The sequence below is a fragment of the Salvelinus fontinalis genome, chromosome 17 (assembly GCF_029448725.1).
Source record: "Salvelinus fontinalis isolate EN_2023a chromosome 17, ASM2944872v1, whole genome shotgun sequence".
NCBI lineage: Eukaryota > Metazoa > Chordata > Actinopteri > Salmoniformes > Salmonidae > Salvelinus > Salvelinus fontinalis.
In genome coordinates this window covers 39,962,651-39,979,751 of record NC_074681.1, presented here as the reverse complement: position 1 = coordinate 39,979,751, position 17,101 = coordinate 39,962,651, and the positions used below count along the sequence as shown (strand labels likewise).

General features: G+C 41.5%; 1 protein-coding gene across 1 annotated transcript in view; it reads left to right on the top strand.

Moving 5' to 3' along the window:
• Positions 1–17,101, top strand: part of LOC129814360 (heparan sulfate 2-O-sulfotransferase 1-like) — a 28,995-nt gene that overhangs the window by 8,425 nt on the left and 3,469 nt on the right. Inside the window, exon 2 of the mRNA XM_055867452.1 lies at positions 16,824–17,068. Coding sequence (XP_055723427.1) covers positions 16,824–17,068 — 245 coding nt within the window. The remainder of the gene's footprint in view (positions 1–16,823; positions 17,069–17,101) is intronic.

The window sequence follows — 17,101 nt, the reverse complement described above, 5'->3', positions numbered from 1 at the left end:
CACAAAAATAGTTAAACCCCTGGTAGCACCCATCATAAGCCTTAACAAAAGGAGGGGAGAGACACATGCCTGCAGCATTTTACAACCAATTTTATCAGAGAATAGAGGGATAAGGCAGTCTGGCAGAACTGTTCCACTGCTCTCCTCCTGCCTTGCATTTAATTTCCACCTTCTATACAGCAACTGAATCCTACTATCAGCTCTAGGGCGAACTCAGTTTCTCTACTGCTCTCTGGCAGACTTTCTCCTCAGAATTGCAGTGCACTGTGAGTGCTGGCAGTCTGGTACACTGTCACGAGACTGCCTAGGGACAGCCTCTTATCACAGAAGTGGTGTGTCATAGAAAGGCCAGTTGGAACACTCAAGATGTTCATGAATGATCTCTGTCAATTCATTAGCTGCTGCTGTTGTTCATGTAGTCTGGTTAACCAGACTAAATGGGACGCTTGTCGTTGTTTCACTTCACAATAGTGTGCAGTGTTCAGTCTGGTTTAACCAAAACCACCATGCTTGACGATTGGTATGAGGTTCTTACTGTGGAATGTAGTTTTTTTTTTTTTTTTTTTTTGTCTGACATAATAGGAACCATGTCGTCCAAAAAGTTTCTCTTTGACTCATCTGGCCATAGAACATTCTTCCAGGAGTCTTTACGATAATCCAGGTGCCCTTAGGCACTTTTCGGCAAACTTGAGTCCACTTTTTGGACGACATGGATCCCGATGGCAAAACCAAACACTGAATTCCACAGTAAGAACGACGGTCAAGCATTGTGGTGGTAATAAGGATGTGCATTTGACTTTTTTTTTTGACTGTTCGAGTACTCGCATGATTATTATTATTAAATTTTTGCAAGTACCCAAAAGGAGAAACATTTTTATATTTTAGAACACGAGGCCTGTTCTGGAAAAATTGTGTTTTATCAATACTGAACAACTAATAAATATATGTATCTCGCGCAACTTGCAACACTTTTCCAAAGATTTTACTGAGGTCATATAAGGAAGTCAATTTTTAAATGCATGTGTTAGGCCCATATCTGGATTTCACATGACTGGGAATACAGATATGCATCTGGCCACAGATGCCTTTAAAAAAAGTTAGGGGCATGGATCAGAAAAACAGTCAGTCTCTGTTATAACCAACATTTGTCTCATGCAGCACAAAACATCTCTTTTTGCATAGAGTTGATCAAGCTATTGATAGTGGCCTATGGAATGTTGTTCCACTCCTCTTCAATGGTTGTGTGAAGTTGCTGGATATTGGCGGGAACTGGAGCATGCTGTCTTACACGTTGATCCAGAGCATCCCAAACTTGCTCAATGGGTGACATGTCTGCGTATGCAGAACTGGGACATTTTCAGCTTCCAGGAATTGTGTACAGATCCTTGTGACATGGGGCCATGCATTAACATGCTGAAACATGAGGTGATGGTGGCGGTTGAATGGCACGACATAGCCCCACCGCCACCACGGGGAACTCTGTTGACATCATGGACATCAGCAAACTGCTCACCCACAACGCCATACATGCTGTCTGCCATCTGCCTGGGTACAGTTGAAACCGGGATTCATCTGTGACGAGCTCACTTCTCCACTGTGCCAGTGGCGATCTCTAAGGTGAGCATTTTCCCACTGAAGTCGGTTACGATGCTGAGCTGTAGTCGGGTCAAGACCCTGGTGAGGATGACGAGCACGCATATGAGCTTCCCTGAGACCGTTTGTGCAGAAATTCTTCAGTTGTGCAAATCCACAGTTTCATCAGCTGGCTAGTCTTTGATCATCCCGCAGGATGTGGAGCTCCTGGGCTGGTGTGGTTTGTGGTTGTGAGGCCGATTGGACGTACTGTCAAATTCTCTAAAATGATGTTGGAGACACTTTCTCTACAATAAACAAACATTAAATTCTCTGCAAACCGCTCTGGTGGACATTCCTGCAGTCAGCATTTCAATTGCACGCTCCCTCAACTTGAGACATCTGTGGCATTGTGTTGTGAGACAACTGCACATTTTAGTGGCAGTTTTGTCCCCAGCACAAGGCGCACCTATGTAATGATCATGCGGTTTAATCAAATCCTTGATATGCCACACCTGTAAAGTGGATGGATTATCTTGGCAAAGGAGAAATGCTCACTAACAGAGATGTAAAAAAAAAAAAAGTGCACAACTTTGAGAGAAATAAACTTTGTGCATATGAAAAGAATTCTGGGATCTTTCAGCTCAGCTACACTTTACATGTTTATTTTAACTAGGCAAGAGATCACAACAATGCCTAATTTATCATAACTATTACAGATAACAAATCCTAATTGCTGAATTGCCCCATATACAGTATATTCACTTAATAAAAAAGCAAGTGCCATTTTAAGATTCATTTATTGAAACCGTTATGGTGGAACACAATCTTCAAAAAGGCAGTAACCTCAGCCATTACGCTTTCTTGTAGAAGCCTATGTATGTGCAATGGCATAGCCATGTTTTGTTAATTTAGCAGACGAGCCTGTATCACAGTCAAGACACACACCTATTTTATAGTAAAAAAAACATTAACAGAATATTTTTATAAATTAAAAAAGTTGCCAGTGCAAATGCAGACTCGTGCCTGGAACAGTTATGTTCAGAGTGATCATTTTGAAACGTGGCTCAATTTGGCGAGTTGAAAGACACTGTTTTTCAGGGTTACAAACCAAAATCTGTTTTTCTTTTCAATATACAGACATTTAGTTTATTCTGCCTGTTTGGAATTTAAAAACAATGGATGAACAATTCCACATTGAACACTGCATGTTGACGAATTACGGCCACGACATCTGGTGGGTAGGCATATGCTTAATGATTCTGATAAATACACATTTTCAGTGTGGAACCGGTCTGTTTAGTGGGTTATAGTGTAGGCTAACCAATTCTAAATGGTAGCTTAAGCAGAAAATAGACTTGTGTGGAGGGAGCGGTCGGAATGCAATTGAGTGAACGAGACAGAGGGGAAAGGGAATTTGGGGAGAAGAACGGTTTGGTGCTCAGCTTGGTTGTGCCCGGCAAATGTACAAATGGAAGACTAGAGTCAAAGCAAATGAACATCCTCTTCAAGACAATTTCACTTGTCCGTTCAGACAGCCACAAAGCACAGTCCGCCAAATAGTTTTACAGTTTTTGTAAAATAAATTATATATTTGGTTAAAGCGGCAAACGGCAGAAACAATGGCACCGCTGCCTCCCTGGTTCGGTAAAAAACTGAGGGATGGGGCTGGAGAGGACCCTCTCAAATTCATAGACTGAGCTATGGATGCAAGGACTAAAGTGTTTGTTTACGTTGTTTACAAACATGGCGTAAAACCAAGCTTATATTTTGGGTTCTGTTGGTGTACGACAGTTGAACTAAGCTTGAGGCATTTAAAAGTTATGTTCAACAATCTATGGGTACATCTTTAATTTATAAGCCAAAAAATATATGTAGCAACTGATTGCCCTTTTTTTCTTTTTTTAATAAGTTTTGATGTTGGATTTGAGTACTCTTACTCATGACCCTCCCTAGGTGGTAGTGTGACGGTTTGGAAATGCTTTGCTGCCTCAGGATTTGGATGACTTGCCATCATTGACGGATCCCTGAATTCTGCTCTGTATGCAGACCATTCTAATAAGAATGTCAGGTCATCCGTCCGTGAGCTGAAGCGCAGCCGAGTATTGCAGCAAGACAATGATCCGAAACCCACAAGCAAGTTTGTCAGAAGGGCTGAAAAGCAACCAATTTTTACGTTTTGGAATGGTCTAGTCAAAGTCCAGACCTAAACCCAATTAGAGATGTTGTGGCAGGACTTGAAACAAGCAGTTCATGTTTGAAAATCCACAAATGTCATTGAGTTAAATAATTTATTTATGGCACAGTGGGCCGATGGAGTTGTCTGTAGATCTCTGAGACAGGATTGTGTCGCTGCACAGATCTGGGGAAGGGTACAAAGAGTTTCCTCCATTCTTAAATGGAAGAAGTATGGATGCACCAAGACTCTTCCTGGCTGCGCAGCCATCTCCAAACTGAGCAATTGGGGGTGAAGGGCCTTGGTCAGGGAGGTGACCAAGAACCCAATGGTCACTCTGACAGAGCTCTAGAGTTCCTCTGTGGAGATGGTTGTCCTTCTGGAAGGTTCTCCCATCTCTGCAGCACTCCACCAATCAGGACTTTATGGTAGAGTGGCCAGATGGAAGCCACTCCTCAGTAAAAGGCACATGACAGCCCACTTGAAGTTTTCCAAAAGGCACCTAAAGACTCTCAAACCATGAGAAACAAGATTCTCTGGTCTGATGAAATGGAGATTGAACTCTTTGGCCTGAATGCCAAGCGTCACATCTGGAGGAAACCTGGCACCATCCCTACGGTGTAGCATGGTGGCAGCATTGTGCTGGGGGCATGTTTTCAAGCGGCAGGGACTGGGAGGCTAGTTAGGATTGAGGGAAAGCTGAACGGAGCAAAGTACAGAGATCCTTGATGAAAACCTGCTGTAGAGCACTCAGGACCTCAGACTGGGGAGAAGGTTCACCTTCCAATAAGATGACTCTAGGCACACAGCCAAGACAACGCAGCAGTGGCTTCGGGACAAGTCTCTGAATGTCTTTGAGTGGCCCAGCCAGAACCCGAACTTAAACCCGATCGAACATCTCTGGAGAGACCTGAAAATAGCTGTGCAATGACGCTCCCCATCCAACCTGACAGAGCTTGAGAGGATCTGCAGAGAAGAATGGGAGGAACTCTCCAAATACAGGTGTGCCAAACTCATAGCATCATACCCAAAAAGACTCAAGGCTGTAAACAATGCCAAAGGTGCTTCAACAAAGTACTGAGTAAAGGTTCTGAGTACTTATGTAAGTGTCATATTTCAGTTTATTTCTAAAAATTAGCAAACATTTCTAAACCTGTTTTTGCTTTGTCATTATGGGGTATTGTGTGTAGACTTTTTATGTTTACAATTTTAGAATAAGGCTTTAGCATAACAATGTGGAAAAAGTCAAGGGGTCTGAATACTTTCCGAATGCACTGTGTATCGGCCTAAGATTGACTAAGTGTCAGGATATATGATAGAACCCTGCTTTGCATCTATGCGCACTACTCTCTTGAGCTCTTAATGGTTGCTAGGCAGCGTAGTTACTATCCTAGGTTTAAAAATACATCCTAGCTTCAACTTGGCTACTACATGCACTGTGTTAACCACAACTGGATGGATCCATAAAGAATGACTGTGTGAATAAATATCACTGAATGACAAATATTATAATAAAGTAGGCTAATGCAATTTGAAGGCCACATTGTTGCTTACTGAGACTTGTTATAATACATTTGAAGCAATAGCTTACCTGCGTGTGGTTAACTATTTCAGCACCTTTTCGCGCTGCTTTGAGACAAGCGTGAGGACTCGTCTAGATAAATCGATTTATATCCAAATGGAGACCGGTTAGGCTACAATTAGGCTGTGGAAGTGTTTGACAGGTGAGTGCTGCTCATGATGGTCTTGTCTCGTTGGCTCATTTGTTACCACTGATCATGACATGCTGGCAAAAATGTTCTGATAGTAGGCCTTGGCTGGGCCTACTAAATGACTGTGAGTGGAGAGAAATGATCCACTACTCCTGACAAAAAGCTTGTGACTTGTCTTACTCAATCAATGTGATTTTTGTTTCACTGAATCTGTAAATTTGGTTAATTCTCGATCTGGGTAAGTAAGTGGTTGTGTATCTGTTTGCTCATCTATCACTGATCAGATACGTTTTAACATGCTATAATGTAGCCTAAATCAAGTGTGGGTCTTTGTTTTGCTCGATCGTGTATAGCAGGGGTGTCAAATTCATTCCATGGAGGGCCTAGTGTCTGCAGGTTTTTGGTTTTTCCTTTCAGTTAAGCCCTAGCCAAACAGGTGTGGGGAGTTCCTTACTAATTAGTGACCTTAATTCATCAAGTACAAGGGAAGAGCAAAAACCTGCGTACACTCGGCCCTCCTTGGAATGTGTTTGACACGTGTAGTGTATCGGAAACTCAAAGCCTGCGGAGGCTGTGTAGTACGAACACGGGACATGCATGCTTTTGAAAATAGACATTGAAATTTTCAATCGGTATCCCGACGAAGATGCTCTCAATGTAAGACCATTCGCCTTCTCCCTAACAAAGCGGAGTGAGGACAAGACAAACTGTTTTTTTTTTAATATATATCACATTTATATGACAGCGGTTCCACACATTGCCTTAACGCAAGTTGTGTGGGAAAAAATTTATTTTGTATTTTATTCTGTTACATTTTATATGGCCTACTAGAAAATATACAGTATGTGTTGACTGATCAGGGTAGGCTAAATGTGTCTTATCTGTTTTTATGAACAAAACAACTTGAGTTCATGTGTATGGCACAGCCATGTACCCTATAGGCTGCACAGACCAATAACATAAATCATCACAATATGCCATTCGATTCTTTCGAAAATACATTTTTATTAGTCTTATGTTTCTTAGGACCTGCCTAAAACAAATGTAATGTAATAAAGACTTTCATTGTGATGGTGTATATTCAATGGATTTATTAAAATAGACGTCCACGTACTGCCACTCCTTAACTTGCCGGCACGGGAGATCTAAAAGACTTATCCCGGCAAGAAGGTGGTTAAATGGCTTGGGGATAGAAGCTGTTCAGGAGCCTGGTACCGCTTGCCGTGCGGATTAGAGAGAACAGACTATGGCTTTTCTGGGCCTTCCTTTCAAACCGTCCAATATGGAGGGCCTGGATGGCAGGGAGCTTGGCCCCAGTGATGTACCGGGCTGTGCGCACCACCCTCTGTAGCGCCATGCGATTTGAGGGCAGTACTGTTGCCATACCAAGCAGCCAGTCAAGATGCTCTCAATGGTGCAACTTTTTAAGGAAATGTGGACCTATGCCAAAACATTTAAACTTCCTGAGGGGGAGGAGGTGCTGTCGCGCCTTCACGACTGTGTACCTTTTTGTCCTTGGTGAGTCCTTGGTGATTTGGACACAGGAACTTAAGAGCTCTCAACCCACTCCACTGCAGCCCCGTGGACGGGGGTGTGCTCGCCCCCCGTTTCCTGTAGTCCACAACTGGCTCCTTGGTCTTTCTGACTTTGAGGGAGAGGTTGTTGTTGTTGTCCCGGCTGACCTCCCTGTAGGCTGTCTCATCAACTACAGGAAGTGTTTGGTTACAGACATTGGAGCTAAAGGAGGCACAGCCAGTTATTGAGTGTAAGGGACAATTTACTTTTCACACAGGCATTGGGTGTTGCATGACCTCTAATGTTGATAAATAATTATGTTAATGTTCACTCAGGTTCCATTTATCTAATAGTAGGTTATGGTTTAAGATCTGATAAGATTCAGTGTAAAAAAAAAAAAAAAAAAGATATATATAAATAGAATCAGAAAGGGTGCAAATATTTTTCCTGGTCACTGTACAGGTGCATTGTTATATAAACTTTATTTTTCTGGGGTTTAAAAAAAAAAACTTTGGATAGCGGACGATAGTGTGGTTTCCCACATGATCAGTTTGCCTTACCATCTCTTAAGTGATGGTGGCCATGGAAAAATCTGTGCTGTTATTGAGAAGATATTCCCCTGCTTAGTCAATGACAAGTCCTGCCAAGAGATCCGGTCAAATCAATTGTCCACCCCACAGAGCAGCCATTTAACAAGGCCTTGAATTATTAGTGTCTATGGCCTGCCGTCTGTGTAAATTGCTCTATATTCTTGTGTAACTGCCAGTTCTTTGGGGGGGGATGGATGTGATGGAAGCTGTCTATTTTTTTTTCCTAAACTGACAAGGTAAGCTCATACTGTCAACTATGATTTGTACCCTTACAAGTGTCTGTTAAGCTTGCAGTGATACAGTAGCCTGGTACCATACTTTATGTACTGTAGACTCAAGACATGCTTGCATGCTATGGTACTTTTTTGGAGGATCGCTTAAATTAAAACTAGCACTTAAGAACTGATTAAATCCTTGTCAGCTATGCTAACCATCTGAGGGACTAGTATCCTAGAGACCAGTGTTGGGCCACAGCCTAACCAGTGGTTAAGAAACACTTTGGGGTTTTAGGCTGGGTTTCTGTACAGCACTTTGAGATATCAGCTGATGTAAGAAGGGCTATATAAATACATTTGATTTGAATTAACTTGTTTCTCATTCTCAATTTATTTTTTATTTTTTTGTACTAGGGGCTGGCAAGCTATGGTCCCTCTTGAGTCAAGTGCCGGCAGCAAGCTGTCGTTTTTTTCTTCCTTGGTGGGCTGCTTACTGTATGTAGACTAGAGCCTACTAAATTAGCAGAACCATCTCAGGGATGTGGTCAGCAGCATAGCACAGACTGGTTGAGAAACACTGAACTAGATAGAAGACTTAGGCCTAACACAAAGAGGAGTTGGCTAAAGAACAGACTGCTAGTGATGCTCATCTTAAGGTCTCCATCTTTTCGAACAGATATAAGGCCAGCTAGGTTGAACGCTCTCCATTGTGAATACCCGTAATGATACTAAGTTGGCTGGGGAATTGCCAGGGACCTCCCAATACGATATTGTCACGGTACAGTTGACGTCGGAAATTTACATACACTTCAGTTGGTGTCACTAAAACTTTTTATTTTTTTAACACTCCACAAATTTCTTGTTAACAAACTATAGTTTTAGCAAGTCTTTTAGGACATCTACTTTGTGCATGACACAAGTACATTTTTCCAACAATTGTTTACAGACAGATTATTTCACTTATTCACTGTATCACCAATCCAGTGGATCAGAAGATTACATACACCAAGTTGACAGTGCCTTTAAACAGCTTGGAAAATTCCAGAAAATTATGTCATGGCTTTAAAGCTTCTGATAGGCTGACTGACATTTGAGTCAATTGGAGGTGTACCTGTGGATGTATTTCAAGGCCTACCTTCAAACTCAGTGCCTCTTTGCTTCACATCGTGGGAAAATCAAAAGAAATCAGCCAAGACCTCAAATAATTGTAGACCTACATGTCTGGTTCATCCTTGGGAGCAATTCCCAAACGCCTGAAGGTACCATGTTTATCTGTACAAACAATAGTACGCAAGTATAAACACCATGGGACCACGCAGCTGTCATACCGCTCAGGAAGGAGACATGTTCTGTCTCCTAGAGATTAATGTATTTTGGTGGAAAACTGCAACTCAATCCCAGAACAGCAAAGGACCTTGTGAAGATGCTGGAGGAAACGGGTACAAAAGTATCTATCTCCACAGTAAAACGAGTCCTATATTGTCATAACTTGAAAGGCCGCTCAGCAAAGAAGCCACTGATCCAAAACCGCCATAAACAAGTCAGACTATGGTTTGCAACTGCACATAGTACCTTTTGGAGAAATGTACTCTGGTCTGATGAAACAAAAATAGAACTGTTTGGCCATAATGACCATCGTTATGTTTGGAGGAAAAAGGTGAGGCTTGCAAGCCGAAGAACACCATCCCATCCGTGAAGCACGGGGGTGGCAGCATCATGTTGTGTGGGTGCTTTGCTGCAGGAGGGACTGGTGCACTTCACAAAATAGATGGCATCATGAGGGAGGAAAATGATGTGGATATATTGAAGCAACATCTCAAGACCTCAGTCAGGAAGTTAAAGCTTGGTCGCAAATGGGTCTTCCAATTGGATAATGACCCCAAGTATACTTCCAAAGTAGTTGCAAAATGGCTTACGGACAACAAAGTCAAGGTATTGGAGTGGCCATCACAAAGCCCTGACCTCAATCCTATAGAAAATATGTGGGCAGAACTGAAAAGGCGTGTGCGAGCAAGGAGGCCTGAACCTGACTCAGTTGCACCAGCTCTGTCATGAGGAATGGGCCAAAATTCACCCAACTTATTGTGGAAGGCTAGCCTGACACGTTTAACCCAAGTTTACAATTTAAAGGCAATACACTCAATTAGTATTTGGTAGCATGTAAACTTCTGACCCACTGAGAAGAAATAATTCTCTCCTATTATTCTGACATTTCACATTCTTAAAATAAAGTGGTGATCCTAAGACAGAATTTTTACTAGGATTAAATGTCAGGAATTGTGAAACTTAGTTTAAATGTATTTGTCTAAGGTTTATGTGGACTTCAATTGTACATAGGGGCGAAACAATATGTAAAAAATATATATATATTTTTTAAAATATGAAGGCATGTCGATATTGTGATTCGGTGTTCTATACATGTATTGCTCACTGTATGTCTGCAGCAGAGTGACGAGAGCGATGAGAAAATTAGCTTTGACCAGTCATGGAAATAAAAGTGCTGACAACAGATTGTCTTACCATTTAAAAAAAAAAAGATGCAGAACAAGCTATAGGATGAAAAATACTGGAATTCTGCCGCTGGCACAGCCGACTAGCACAAGATTATTGTGATACCGGCAAAAATAATATTGCGATATATTGTCAAAAATAATATCCCGACATGTAACTAACTTTCTTTTTTTTTTTGTTTTCTTCTTCATAAGGCTAGAATCAGACCATCACAAGACCTTTTTTCCCCCCAAACAACAACCTCCCTCAAAACCGCCTGCAAAGGGGTTGCCGTCTGCCCTTCTCTAACTGAAAAGGGCATGGTTTTGTCTGCTGACAACAGATTGTTTGTTTTGTCTCGCTTCACTGACAGTAGAGGCTTGTGTGAACTCCCATGAGGAAAATAGGCCGCTTAACAAGATACCTTTCCACCAAGAAACAGGCTACTTCCACATGCCTCATTTCCACATGCCAATACAAATCTGGTATCTGAGCGCTTGGTTACACGGTTGCCACCTCAACTCTGACACCAGAGAAATATCTGCACTTGCTTGGGCTAGGCTGTACAAGCCAGTCGATTTTTGTAGTTTCTCGTTTACTGCCTTGACTCTCTCTCAGATGTCTAGACCTCAAATGCCAGGGTAGACGTGAATGAGCGCTTTCATGGGCCATCAAAGCTGCAGTTGTCTCCAAGCCAGGAAAATCCCCCCCAGCTACGGTAATCTGGCCTAAAAAGAGCACTTACAACTTAATTGCTTTAACTCATTCACTTCCTGTCATTTCTTCACAAACGCTGCAAGATTTTGATGTTTGTGTTTTGTCATGCATTTGTCTGAAACGGTAGTTCTGTACAGTCATTGAAGCATTTAGTTGATCAGCCTGTAAATTTCTAGTAGCTGTGAAAAGTTAGCACAGGGGTCCCTCATACAGTAGGCTTGACATTTCATGAATAATGTCTATGCAGGTTTTCAATAGAAACTGAGCGTATCCCTCATCTTGCTCCTCCTCAACTAATCACACACTTTTATTCACTCCTGGCTGTATATGCACTACGGGAAACAAATAATGCATGTGCGGCGTGAGCGAGAATTTGTCCCACTCCTAACTATCCACCAGGAAACACAGGGCAAATATAATGTTGGGGGGAAGAAACACGACTTCTACTATTCTTTATTTGTATTTACAGCTGCAACCTAGATCTCCCCCCTGTCATACTCCATTTTGATTTTGCAGTCCAGCGCTATTGAAGCAGAACAATACAAGGCATCTACCTCTCAGGCTGGCGATAGCCAATCTGTATTACCCCTTTGCCTAGACTTTGGCTCGGGGGGCTAACAAGGATGAATAGCTGCGGAGTATGATGGATGTATGAGCTGCCTGGAGAAAGGCTAATCACCCCTGTTTTTATTATCAGATCTTAGGAGATGGCCATAATATATAACAAACTGTCATATTTGCGGGTTTCTCACCGAGTATGACTGATTTTGAAAATTCAAATTTAAGCGTGAAATTGTAGTAAATAGCTTATTGCGATCTCGGCCGGTGTTTAAGAATGTGTTCAGAATGATAGGTATCGGCTTAGTCTTTAAGACTGTGTTGCCGCCATAGGTCATTAATTAGCTGGAATTATATGGAGGCGAGGGGGAACCAACGGAAATGGGAACTGAATGGAAGCGCACTGTGTGGCCAGAGTGATTATTCTTTTAAGAGCGGGCCTTTTGTCCAGTAATTAAATTACCTCAGTCGACCATTAGCTAAAGTGTCTGGCGCCCTCTGCTCCGATACAGTGGGTTTCTACCTAAGCTTGTTCAACACCATGGACTACAACAAGGCTGTAACTCATGCTTTGTTGTTGGTACTGAACACCATGCCCTTAACTTTTGGTTTGGGGCCTGTTTACGTTCAGCTCATTATGCTTTAGAGCTAGGGAGAGCTGATCTTGATTCAGTTGTTACAGATAGTGAGTAGTCTCCAATATTAGGACATGCTAAGGGTAGGTAACTAGATTAGATAACGGCGCGGACCATTTTTATTCAGAGCGGCGGATGGGCTGAAAAATTATTTTAAAAATGTGTCCACTGCAAATTGATCACAACTAAGCACAAAAATAAATTGTATTTGAAAATAACAATAATTTCATGCTTTGCTTACATTGAGACATGATCACATACAGTGCCTTCAGAAAGTGTTCGCACCCCTTGGCTTTTGCCACATTTTGTTACAGCATGATTAAATTGAGATTCACTGGCCTACACACAATAACCATAATGTCAAAGTGTAATTATGTTTTTAGAATTTTTCTCCAATTATACTGAACAAGAATATAAACGCAACATGTAAAGTGTTGGTTTCAAGAGCTGAAAAAGAAGATTCCAGGAATGTGCCATATGCACAAAATGCTTATTTCTCTCATTTTGTGCACAAATTTGTTTATACCATGTTATTGAGCATTTCTTCTTCGCCAAGATAATCCATCTACCTGACTGGTGTAGCATATCAAGAAGTTGATTAAACAGCATGATCATTACATAGGTGCACCTTGTGCTGGGGACAATAAAAAGGCCACTAGAATGTGCAGTTTTGTCACAACGCCACAGATGTTTTGAGGGAGTGTGCAATTGGCATGCTGACTGCAAGAATGCCCACCAGAGTTGTTGCCAGAGAATTTAATGTTAGTTTATTGTAGAGAAATTGTATCCAATGTTGTTTTAGAAAATTTGGCAGTACGTCCAACCAGCCTCACAACCGCAGACCACGTGTAACCATGCCAGCCCAGGACCTCCACATACGGCTTCTTCACCTGCGGGATCATCTGAGACGAGCAACCCAGACAGCTGATGAAACTGAGGAGTATTTAGGACTATAATAAAGTCCTTTTTGTTTGGAAAAAGTCATTATGATTGGCTGGGCCTGGGTCCCCAATGGGTGGGCTTATGCCCAGTCATGTGAAATCCATAGATTAGGGCCTAATGAATTTATTTCAATTGACTGATTTCCTTTTATATGAACTGTAACTGTCGGTAAAATCATTGAAATTGTTGTGTTTTTATTCAGTATAATTACAAATGAACACTAGCATCTTCAGTCAAGCATTCAACCCCTTTGTTATACCCTACATTACTCATCTCATATGTATAGACTGTACTCAATACCATCTACTGCATCTTGCCTATGCCGTTCTGTACCATCACTCATTCATATATCTTTATGTACATATTCTTTATCCCTTTACACTTGTGTGTGTATAAGGTAGTAGTTGTGGAATTGTTAGGTTAGATTACTTGTTGGTTATTACTGCATTGTCGGAACTAGAAGCACAAGCATTTCACTGCACTCACATTAACATCTGCTAACCATGTATATGTGACAAATTTGATTTATGGTAAGCCTAAATAAGTTTGGGAGTAAAAATGTGTCACATAAGTTGCATGGACTCACTCTGTATACAATAATAGTGATTCTTTTTAACACATTTTTTACAATTTTTAATAACAACCTCAACTCTGTACCCCACTCATACAAATCCCTCAGTCGAGCAGTACATTTCAAACAGATTCAACCACAAAGACCAGGGAGTTTTTCCAATGCCTCACAAAGAAGGGCACCTATTGGTAAAAATATGACATTGAATATCCCTTTGAGCATGGTGGAGTTAATAATTACACTTTGGATGGTGTATTGATACACCAAGTCACTACAAAGATAGGAAGGAACGACTAAATTCATTGCCAGGGAGGAAGGAAACCACTCTGGGATTTCACCATGAGGCCAATGGTGACTTTACAACAGTTACAGTTTAATGGCTGTGATAAGAGAACTGGGGATGGATCAACAACATAGTAGTTGCTCCATAAAACAAACAGTTGACAGAGCAAAAAGAAGGAAGCCTGTGCAGTATTTAAAAAAAATACCCAACATGCATCCTGTTTGCATTAAGGCACTAAAGTAAAACTGCAAGAAATGAGCTTCATGACCTGAATACTAAGCATTATGTTTGGAGCAAATCCAACACATCACTGATACTCTTCGTAATTTCAAGCATGGTGGTGGCTGCATCATGTTATGGGTATGCTTGTCATCGGTAAGGATACAAAAATAAACAGAATGGAGCTAAGCACAGGCAAAATCCTAGAGAGACTCCTGGTTCAGTCTGCTTTCCAACAGACACTGGGAGATGAATTCACTTTTCAGCAGGACAATAACCTGAAACACAAGGCCAAATATGCACTGGAGTTGCTTACCAAGACAACATTGAATGTTCCTCAGTCGCCTAGTTACATTTGACTTAAATTGTCTTAAATATATGGCAAAGCTTGAAAATGGCTGTCTAGCTATGATCAACAACCAACTTCACAGCGCTTAAAGAATTGACAAATTATAATGTGCAAATTTTGTACAATCCAGGTGTGCAAAGCTCTTAGAGACTTACCCAGAAAGACAGCTGTAATTGCTACCAAAGGTGATTCTAACATGAATTGCCTGGTGGGAATACTTATGTAAATGATATTTCTGCATTTTCAATAAAATTGCAAAACTGTCTAAACCATGTTTTCACGTTGTCATTATTTTTTTGGGGGGGTGGGTTGAATTCCTGAGGATATTAGTGCTTTTACCCCCCTAAAATAAATAAATTGACAACTTTGGAGGTCCCAAAAATGTCACACTGGATGGTTTTGGCCCGCGGGCTGCTATTTGTCGACCCTTGTTCTAGGCCTAGAGATCTGCGCTCGAATCTCTGAGTGAGAGTGCTGATCTAGGATCAGCTACCCAACTGTCCATATAATCACATTCATTTTGATCTAAAAGGCTAAACTGATCTTAGATCAGCACTCCTACTGTGGAAACGGGTCCTGATTTATGAAATTGTAACGGTCCGATAACAGCTCTATAATGGCTATGTGCTTTAGGTGGGGGGGGGTGTCACTTAGCTATTTTGGGTGTTACTCATGACCATATTTATCGACGGTCATGATGACAGACGACCATAGACAGCCACCTGTCACAGCCCAGTATCGTGGCTAGCACCAGTTGTTAGCACGGTTGGTTAGCGCTAGCTTTGATCAGTGGGACATAAGCAGACGCCTGGGAGGGGGCGGTGTATGTGGGAATGGCGGTGTATGTGGGGATGGAAGAGGGGGAAGCCGAGTGATCACAGATTACATCTTAATTTCCCCTCTACCAGGTGCCAGCGTGTCTACATGGATAGGCATGACCTGGGCGACTTGGCTCTGTGTTCCCACGAATATTAGGTGCTGGAGTGTTTTTGTGTTCCAGCACAGATCTGAGCCATTGTCACCACCAGTCAATCTGAGACTGATTTGACACAGAAGCCTATTTTTGTTTTAGTCACACAATTGTTTTGATAGTAGGTGCTGAAGGCCCTTAAAGGGATAGTTTACCTAAATAGAAAGTGTCCTAAAGACCCGTAGAGTTTTTTTTATATTTATAAAAAACTCTATTTTTTGCTACTGGTCATTTCCATGTGAAATGACCCATGAGCACCAATATTAAGTTTATATGAGCATATCAAATTGGGTGTTAAATGAAATCGAAGAGTCTACATTTTGAGGAATTAAGGCATATATACATTTCCTGAAAATTAGGAATAAGCAAAGGCTTTGATTTATTTTCAAATAGATTACAAAACATCTACCAGAAAGTCTTAAACTGTATTAGAAATACATCCATACACAATGTTGAAGTGAAGACCCCTGCCCACATCTTTTAGATATTTTCTCATTTCTTTCTCTCATTAGGGAGGATAATGAAAGGTATCTATTAGTTAGTGTTTTAACTGACATTCATTTTGAATGAAGTGATTAACACTTGAAATTCTGTTACCAAAATGGCTTCTAATCATAGGCTTCTATGTTGCACAAGTTTGGACAGCAGAGTAGAGAGTAGTTCAATAGAGTGAAGTACACAGAGCACACTAGAGTTGAGTACACTATACTGCCCTACCAAGCAAAAAGGGAGTAACTGCTCATAGCGTGGAACTGAGAAAAATGGCTTTTGTTTACCTTGGTTTCACAGTAACTTTATGCGGTTACTGCTAACATGACCCCCATTTTCTCCCAAACACAATACAATAGAGGCAGGATATTTGTCCACATGACTAAGCATGTATTTAATGTAGCAAAAATGACATTAACTATTACATTTCTGTGTAGTACAGATCAGGGACCGAAGATGAAATTCAATTAAAGCAATTATTATACCGCGTGTAAATTCACTTCACTTTGGTTCAGTAACCAAAATAGATTTTTTTCAAACTCAAGGTGTCACGTCATAGCTGACACCCCGTTCTTTCTGCAGACATCTGTGAATCTTTCATTTTTGAGCAGATATATTTTAAGAGTTTTTGAAATACGTGGTCACATAAAACACACTGAGGGAGATTTTACCAAAATTCTGTTACCAGACTTTGCATCTGCATAGTTCTTCCACTAAAACTTTGAAGATGATGGTTTTTGTTTGGCATCCATTTTTTGAAGTGGAAAACATTGTCTATAATATGGTGGACTAACCCTTTAACTCCTCTTCTTCTGGGCAGAGCGGGCCATCGCCAGGCACGAGGTGCACGAGATCGAGGAGAGACACACGCAGGATGGCCTGCGGGAGCGGGAGGCCCCCTCGGTAGCCGGCGGTGAGGACATGGTGGTCATCTACAACCGCGTGCCCAAGACGGCCAGCACCTCCTTCACCAACATTGCCTACGACCTGTGTGGCAAGAACCGCTACCACGTGCTGCACATCAACACCACCAAGAACAACCCAGTCATGTCCATGCAGGACCAGGTGAGCGAGTGAGGCCAGAGGGTCAAGGGTGTA